Consider the following 8,558-nt stretch of genomic DNA (forward strand, 5'->3'; position numbering starts at 1 on the left):
CCTATCAATGGTCATCAGTACCACTCATCAGGGCCAACCATCAGTGTCCATCAGGGCCACCCATCAATGGTCATTAGTACCACTCATCAGGGCCACCTTTTAGTGCCCATCAGGGCCACCTATCAGTGCCCATCAGGGCCACCTATCAGTGCCCATCAGGGCCACCTATCAGTGCCCATCAGGGCCACCTATCAGTGCCCATCAGGGCCACCTATCAGTGCTGCCTATCTATTTTCTTCACTGCCGCCTCATCAGAGCACATCAGTGAAGAAGAAAAAAAAAAATACTTATTTACAACATTTTATAAACAGAAAACTAACCCAAAAAAATATTTTTCAAAATTTTCATATTTTTGTAAAAAATAAAATAACCCCAGCAGTGATTAAATACCACCAAAAGAAAGCTCTGTCTCAAAAAACAAATGTCATGTGTACAGTGTGGAATGGGGAAATGGGTGAAAGTGCCCGGTAGGCAAGTGGTTTAAAAAAAAATAAAAAAATTATGTCAATTATATATATATTTTATATAGTTAATAAAAAAAAAAGGCAGAGGCGAGTAGCGCCCGCATATAAAAACGGTGTTCAAACCACACATGCGAGAGCACTAATTCTAGCTCTAGACCTCCTCTAACTCAAAACATGCAACCTGTAGAATTTTTTAAAACGCTGCCTATGGAGAGTTTAAAGGGTAAAACTTTGTCGCCATTCCACGAGCAAGCGCAATTTTGAAGCGTGACATGTTAGGTATCAATTTACTTGGCGTAACATCATCTTTCACAAAATAAAAATAAATAAAATGGGCTAACTTTTACTGTTGTCTAGGTTTTTTTAATTAAAAAAAAGTATATTTTTTCCGAAAAAAGTGCGCTTGCAAGACCGCTGCGCAAATATATATAGAGCCAGATCCACAAAAACGGGCGTATATTTAGGCGGGCATAGCGCATCTCATATGCGCTACGCCGCCGTAAATCAGAGTGGCTCGTAGAGTATCCACAAAGAACTTGCTCCCATATGTGCGCCGGTGTAACGTAAATCTGCCGGTGTAAGGCCGCGTAATTCAAAGTAGGCTTGGAGTGGGCGTGTTGTATGTCAATTTAGTATGACCCCACGTAATTGACGCATGCGCCGTCTGTGGATGTATCCCAATGCGCATGCGCGAAATCACGTCGCAAATAGTCAATGACTTAGACGTGAAAGTAACTTACGCAAAGCCCTATTCGCGAACGATTTACACAAAAACGATGGAAAATTCGACGCTGTCCCGACGTCCATACTTAACATTGCGTACGCCTCATAGAGCCAGGGGTAACGTTACGCCGAAAAAAGCCTTACGTAAACGACGTAAAAAAATGCGCCGGGCGGACGTACGTTTGAGGATCGGCGTATCTAGCTAATTTGCATATTCTACGCGGAAATCAACGGAAGCGCCACCTAGCGGCCAGCGTAAATATGCACCTAAGATCCGACGGCGTACTAAGACGTACGTCAGGAGGATCTAGACCACATTCAGGCGTATCTTGTTTTGTGGATACAAAACAATATATGACGGCGCATCGTAGAACTTACGCGGCGTATCAATAGATACGCCGACGTAACTTCTTTGTGGATCTGGCCCAATATGTTTGGGGGTTCCAAGTAATTTACAAGTTAAAAACTTTTTTTTTTTTTTTTGCTAGAAAACAACAAATCTCAGAAAGAGGCTCAGGCCTTAAGTGGTTAACGAAATGAACATTTTTGTAAATTCATAAAATTAGAAAATGAAAAGATTTGGAAATCTGAAAAAAAATAAAAATAAATCGGTGCTACACACAGAAGGCTTGATATCATAATGGATAGAACGCACCTTCTGACTTTACAACCCCTTTAGCCCACATTCACATCGGGAGGGTGAATTGCATGCCAAATTGATGCCCATTGCCGGCAATGTCCAAATTGGTGCGACGCCAACTTTGTGGCGCCGCATCGATTCCCAAAAAGTAGTTCCTGCGCTCCTTTTGGCGTCTTCGGGTGGGCAATATTAATAGACATCTGTGCATGAACCCGCCCAGATGTCTCCTAAATCGCTCCCGAAAGTCGGACTATAAAGCGCGTTTAATCTCACCAAACAAAAGCCTTTATTGTACTTAAAAAAAAAATAAAAAAATACTCAGAGTGGCTCTCAGCTCTGGCCGGCATGCTCTGCACTCACCTGTCAGGATGTTTTCGGCCAGGACGTTCACCTGCACCTCCACCGAGTGCTTTGACGTGTAGGTGATTTCCGCACTGACGTGACCCACTTCCCCGATACACATGGGTGACAGGAAGTCTGTGCGCTCCACACGAGCCAACGCCGCCACGCATTTCTCCTAGAAGAGAACGGAGAAAAAAAGGTCAGACAGGGAAAAAAAATAAAAATAAATCTTACATAAGTACAGCAGAAAGAGCAATCAGGACAGGAAAAGTGCAACAATTCCATCATACCGTCCAATCACAGCTCAGCTCGGGTTACCGCACATTGCACCATCATGACGCCCTTAACCACCTGAAGGCCCGACCTTTTCTGGCGCTTACTCAAAAACGTATAAAAAGACACCCAGGCAGACCGATAATTAATTGACATTTGTTGCTTACAAGTGTAAATCTGGATTGTTTGCTAGAAAATTACTTAGAAACCCCCAAACATTATACATTTATTTTTTAGCAGAGACCCTAGAGAATAAAATGACAATTGTTGTATTATTTTTTTTACACGTCACATGATATTTGAGCAGTAGTTTTCCAAACGTTTAATTTTTTTAATTAAAAAAAACAATATACCGTATATACCTTGAGTATAAGCCGAGGCACCCAATTTTACCACAACAAAAAAAAAAAACTGGGAAAACGTATTGACTTGAGTATAAGCCTAGAGTGTCCATCTGCATTCCTCACTGTGCCCATGCCTCACTGTGCCCATGCCTAGACTGACATTTAACATGGGAGTCTATGGAAGGGGTGCCCGGGTTTGAAAAATCAGTGCTCCCCAGCCTTAGGTCTTCCAGACAACAAACTTTGCACACTTGTAGAGGAAGAGTGGGGTACATGTGTGCCAAGTTTGGGGTCCAGGGAATCTACGACCGGCCGGTACCGGGTCCCCAAATCCGGAAGATCAGGCGCAAAAAAAGGTGAGTCGAGTATAAGCCGAGGAGGGCATTTTCAGCACCAAAAATGTGCTGAAAAACTCGGCTTATACTCGAGTATATACGGTATATCCGCATTTTCTTTCTAAAATATGAAAGATGATGTTACGCCAAGTAAATAGATACCAAACATGTCGCGCTTTATAATTGTGAACGCTCGTGGAATAGCGACAAACAACGATACCTACAAATCTCCATAGGTGTAAAAATGATTTTTATATATATATATATATATATATATATATATATATATATATATATATATATATATATATATATATATATATATATACACATACACACACACACACACACACACACACACACACACACATACATATATACATACATACATACATACACACACACACACAATTATTTTTTATATTATTACATTATATATGAATATAATAAAAATGAACACTTCTATTTCTGAAAGCAATCTTCATTTACAGCATTAGCGTCGCACCTGCCTAAGACTTTTACACAGTACTGTATGTCTTATGTGTACAATGAGAACGCGCCGATCAAAAAAGCAGAGCCAAAGTATTTGTATATAAAACCGCTGTACATTCTAAACTTAAACAAGTGCGCCATCTAGTGGCCAAAATATGTAATCACTTAACGGTTTTGCATACAAAGAAATCATTCTTCTGTAGAGTAATGCTGGCCATACACTATACGAAAAATCGGCCGAAATTCGGTCAGACAGTTCGCTGGTTTTTCAAACAGTTAATGGGCACTAAAATCGAGAATCGTTGGGACGTTTTTGAGCCAAAAAAAAAAAAAAAATTGGGAGGAAAGGTTGGAAATTTTCTGCCGAATGAACGATAAATCAGAAGGTTAATGGCGTTTCCTGTCCGAACTTTCTGCACTAGGTATATGTAAAAAAAAAAAAAAAAAAAGTTTTATTTATGTCCACTGAGCGATTTATCGGTCATTACATGATGGCACTATCGTTTGAGCTCACAACCGAACGTTTGGACGATTTTTCGTATAGTGTATGGCCAGCATAAAGGTTCACTTGAGAGGTCCATGCTCACATCCAAAATGATTACACACACACACATACACATTATGGCCCGGATTCACATGCATCGGCGCATATTTATGCCGCCGTAGCGTATGTAATATACGCTACGCCAACGCAGCGCAGAGAGGCAAGCACAGAATTCACAAAGCACCTCCCAAACTGCGCTGGGTTTCCTTGGCGTAAACCAGAGTAGGTGGAAGTGGGAGTGAGCCATGAGGCGTGACCCCAATGTAAATGATGGGCCGAGCGCCATAAAGATACGAATAATGAACGGCGCATGCGCCATCCCGTGTCCGCATCCCAGTGCGCATGCTCAGAATCACGTCGAAACAACTGCCTAAGATACGATGAATCACTGCCTACGACGTGAACGTACTACGTAAAATACGACGGCTGTGTTCCCTGGTCCATACCTTTGCATGGGTTGTGCCTCATATATGGAGAATAACTTTACGCCGGACGTACGACTTGCGCAAACCGCATATATTATGCGCCGGGCGCAAGTACGTTCGTGAATCGGCGCATCTCCCTTATTTGCATATGTGCATAGAAAATCAATGGGAGCGGCAAATGCGCCCAGCGTAAAAATGCGCCCACGTTACGACGGCGTAGGCAAGTTACGTCGGTCGTAGGAAGCCTATTTTTAGGCGTATCTCAGATTGTGGGCACGGCGCGCGCATCTTTCCGTCCGGTGTAGCGTATCTGATACACCACGCCGCCGTAACTTACAGCGTATTTTTTGTATCCTGAAAGAATTTGCGCCGTAAGTTACGGCGGCGTAGTGTAACTTTGGTGGGGTAAGGGCGCACAATTCAAATTGATGTGATGGGGGCGTGTTTTATGTAAATACGTCCTGACCCGACGTAATTGACGTTTTTTTTTTAACAGCGCATGCGCCGTCCGTGGGGGTATCCCAGTGCACATGCTCGAAATTAACCCGCAACAAGCCGTGACGTTATGACGTGAACGTCATTCTACGCAAAGCCCTATTCGCGAACGACTTACGCAAACGACGTAAAAAATTCAAAATTCGACGCGGGAACGACGGCCATACTTAACATTGAGTACGCCTCATATAGCAGGGGTAACTATACGCCGAAAAAAGCCCTACGGAAACGACGTAAAAAAATGCGCCGGCCGGACGTACGTTCGTGGATCGCCGTATGTAGCTAGTTTGCATACTCAACGCGGAATTCGACGGAAACGCCACCTAGCGGCCAGCGTAAATATGCACGTACGATCCGACGGCGTACTAAGACGTACGCCAGTCGGATCGAGCGCAAATTGAGTCGTATCTTGTTTTGTGGATACAAAACATAAGAAGGGGCATTTTAAAAATTACGCGGCGTATCCATAGATACGCCGGCGTAATTCGTTTGTGGATCTGGCCCAATGTGTGTGAATACACACACTTACACACTGATCAGCCATAACATTATGAACACCCACCTAAAACGCGAGTAGATCCCCATTTTGCCAACACAGCCCTGACCCATTGAGGCGTGAACCCCACTAGACCTCTGAAGGTACGCTGTGGTATTTGTTGTCAGTAGCAGACCCTTTACGTCCTGTAAGTGGGGGAGGGAGGTGAAGTGGGGCCTCCATGGATCAGATTTGGTTTTCCAGCACATCCCACAGATGCTCAGTTGGATTGAGATCTGGAGAATTTGAAGGCCAAGCCAACACCTTAAACTCTCGATTTGGTGTTCCTCAGACCATTCCTTGAACAGTTTTTGCAGAGTGACAGGGCGCATTATCCTGCCCCCCGCCATCAGGGAATACAGTTTTTTTTGAAGGAGTGTACTTGGTCACCAACAACGTACAGGTAGGCGATACGTGTCTAGTATCATCCACATGAATGGGAGGAGCCAAGTTTTCCCAGCAGAACATCGTCCAAAGCTTCACACTGCCTCCGCCGACTTGCCTTCTTCCCATAATGCATCCTGTTCATCTCTTCCCCAGGTAAGTGACCCATCCGGCCACCCACATGATGCAAGAGAAAACTTCATTCATCAGACCAGGCCACCTTCTTCCATTGCTCCGTGGTCCAGTTCGGATGATCACGTGCCCATCGTAGATACGGGCCAGCATGGACAACCCTAACTGGTCTGCGGCTACACATCCCCCATACACAACAGACTGCGATAAAAAAAAAATTCTGCTTTCAACCCATCAACTTCAAGCGCAACATGAAGGCAACACAGTACAATTCAATACAGGAGGAATCAGAGGGCCCTGCTCATTAGAGCTTACAATCTAGGATGGTCACGTGATACAAAAGAGAAGTGTGAAGGATGGGCTGATGGAGAAAATAAAAGTACAGTTGTTAGATGGAGGAAGGTTAGGCTTCTCTGAAGAGAAACGTCTTCAGGGATCGCCTAAAAGTGGATAGAGTTGGAGATAGTGTGACAGATAGGGGTAGGGAGTTCCAAAGGATGGGAGAGGCTCGGGAGAAGTCCTGGAGGCGAGCATAGGAGGAGGCGACGAGGGAACTAGAGAGCAGAAGGTCTTGGGAGGAACAAAGAGAATGATTTGGTTGGTATTTAAAGACTAGGTTAGTGATGTAGCTGGGGGGGGGGGGGGGGGGGGGGGGGGAGACCTGTGAATGGCTTTGTAAGTTGTGGTTAGTATTTTGAATTTCATTTGTTGGGTGAGTGGCAGATAATTGGAGGGATTGGAAGAGAGGGGTAGCAGATGCTGAACGGTTTGTAAGGTGGAGGAGTCTGACAGCAGCATTCATGATATACTGAAGGGGGAGGGGCCTATTTAAAAAGGTAAGCCAATGAGGAGGGAGTTGCAGTAGTTGGGGCGAGAGATAACCTGGGAGTGAATCAAGAGCTTTGTGGTTTCATTGGTTAGGAAGGGGTGTATTGTATGTTGCAAAGGTTGAGGCGGCAAGTCATGGAAATTGATTGGATATGGAGGTAAAAGGAGAGTCCAGGATTACACCTATAACCTTGGCATGCGGGGATGGGTTGGTGGTTTGGAATGGGTGCATGGGTTGGTGGTTGGGAATGGGTGCATGGGTTATTGGTTGGGGGATGGGTTGATAGTTGGGAATGGGTGCATGGGTTGGTGGGTTGGGTTAATAGTTGGGAATGGGTGCATGGGTTGGTGGTTGGGGTTGGGTGCATGGGTTGGTGGTTGGGGGATGGGTTGATAGTTGGGAATGGGTGCATGGGTTGGTGGTTGGGGTTGGGTGCATGGGTTGGTGGTTGGGGGATGGGTTGATAGTTGGGAATGGGTGCATGGGTTGGTGGTTGTGGGATGGGTTGATAGTTGGGAATGGGTGCATGGGTTGGTGGTTGGGGTTGGGTGCATGGGTTGGTGGTTGGGGGATGGGTTGATAGTTGGGAATGGGTGCATGGGTTGGTGGTTGGGTTGATAGTTGGGAATGGGTGCATGGGTTGGTGGTTGGGGTTGGGTGCATGGGTTGGTGGTTGGGGTTGGGTGCATGGGTTGGTGGTTGGGGTTGGGTGCATGGGTTGGTGTTGGGTGCATGGGTTGGTGGTTGGGGTTGGGTGCATGGGTTGGTGGTTGGGGTTGGGTTGGTGGTTGGGGATGGGTGCATGGGTTGGTGGTTGGGGTTGGGTGCATGGGTTGGTGGTTGGGTGCATGGGTTGGTGGGTTGATGGTTGGGGATGGGTTGGTGGTTGGGGATGGGTTGGTGGTTGGGGATGGGTTGGTGGGTTGGTGGTGGGTTGGTGGCTGTGCCATTGCACTTGACAGAGAAGTCAGGGGAAGAGGCACGTGGGGGAGGAAATATTATAAGCTCGGTTTTGGAGACATTGAGTTTGAGGACGCCTATGGAGATTTTAAAGGGTAAAAGTTTGTCGCCATTCCACGAGCGGGCGCAAATTTGAAGCGTGACATGTTGGGTATCAATTTCCTTGGCGTAACATTATCTTTCACAATATAAAAAAATTGGGCCAATGTTACAGGTGTCCAATTTTTTTTTATAAAAAAAAGTGTATTTTTTCCCAAAAAAGTGTGCTTGTAACGACCGTCATTTTATTCTCTAGGGTGTTGGAATAAAATATTATATACACACACACACACACACACACACACACATATATAATAAAATAAAAATACATACAATGTTTGGGGTTTCTAATTAGAGGGAAGGAGACGGCAATGAAAACAGACAGGAGAAGCTCCATTAGCATTGTTGGTTGTCTTGTCATACCAACGGCCACCACAAGATGGCGCCAGATCACAGAAGGAAGCATAGGCCTGCAGAAGGCCGCGGCCTCAATTACCGGCAGGTGGGGGCGCACGGAGACACAGGCTGTGCCGCCCCAGGACGCAAATTCTAGGTCAATTGCGAGCTGGCGCCTAGGTTTTGTCGAACCCTGGTATATAGTA

At 45.4% G+C, this 8,558-nt stretch overlaps 2 protein-coding genes across 2 annotated transcripts in view; both read right to left on the reverse strand.

The window, feature by feature from the left end:
* ACOT7 (acyl-CoA thioesterase 7) overlaps positions 1 to 6,165 on the reverse strand; it is a 173,588-nt gene extending 167,423 nt beyond the window's left edge. The window contains exons 1-2 of the mRNA XM_040326711.1: positions 6,115 to 6,165; positions 2,188 to 2,344 (exon numbers count right to left, since the gene is read on the reverse strand). Of these exons, the coding sequence (XP_040182645.1) occupies positions 2,188 to 2,344; positions 6,115 to 6,165 (208 nt within the window). The remainder of the gene's footprint in view (positions 1 to 2,187; positions 2,345 to 6,114) is intronic.
* Positions 6,166 to 7,217: 1,052 nt separating this feature from the next.
* LOC120915898 (extensin-like) lies at positions 7,218 to 7,907 on the reverse strand. The gene has a single exon (XM_040326712.1). It carries the CDS (start codon positions 7,905 to 7,907, stop codon positions 7,218 to 7,220), a length of 690 nt encoding a protein of 229 aa, XP_040182646.1.
* Positions 7,908 to 8,558: the final 651 nt, after the last annotated feature.

Source organism: Rana temporaria, chromosome 10, assembly GCF_905171775.1.
Source record: "Rana temporaria chromosome 10, aRanTem1.1, whole genome shotgun sequence".
NCBI lineage: Eukaryota > Metazoa > Chordata > Amphibia > Anura > Ranidae > Rana > Rana temporaria.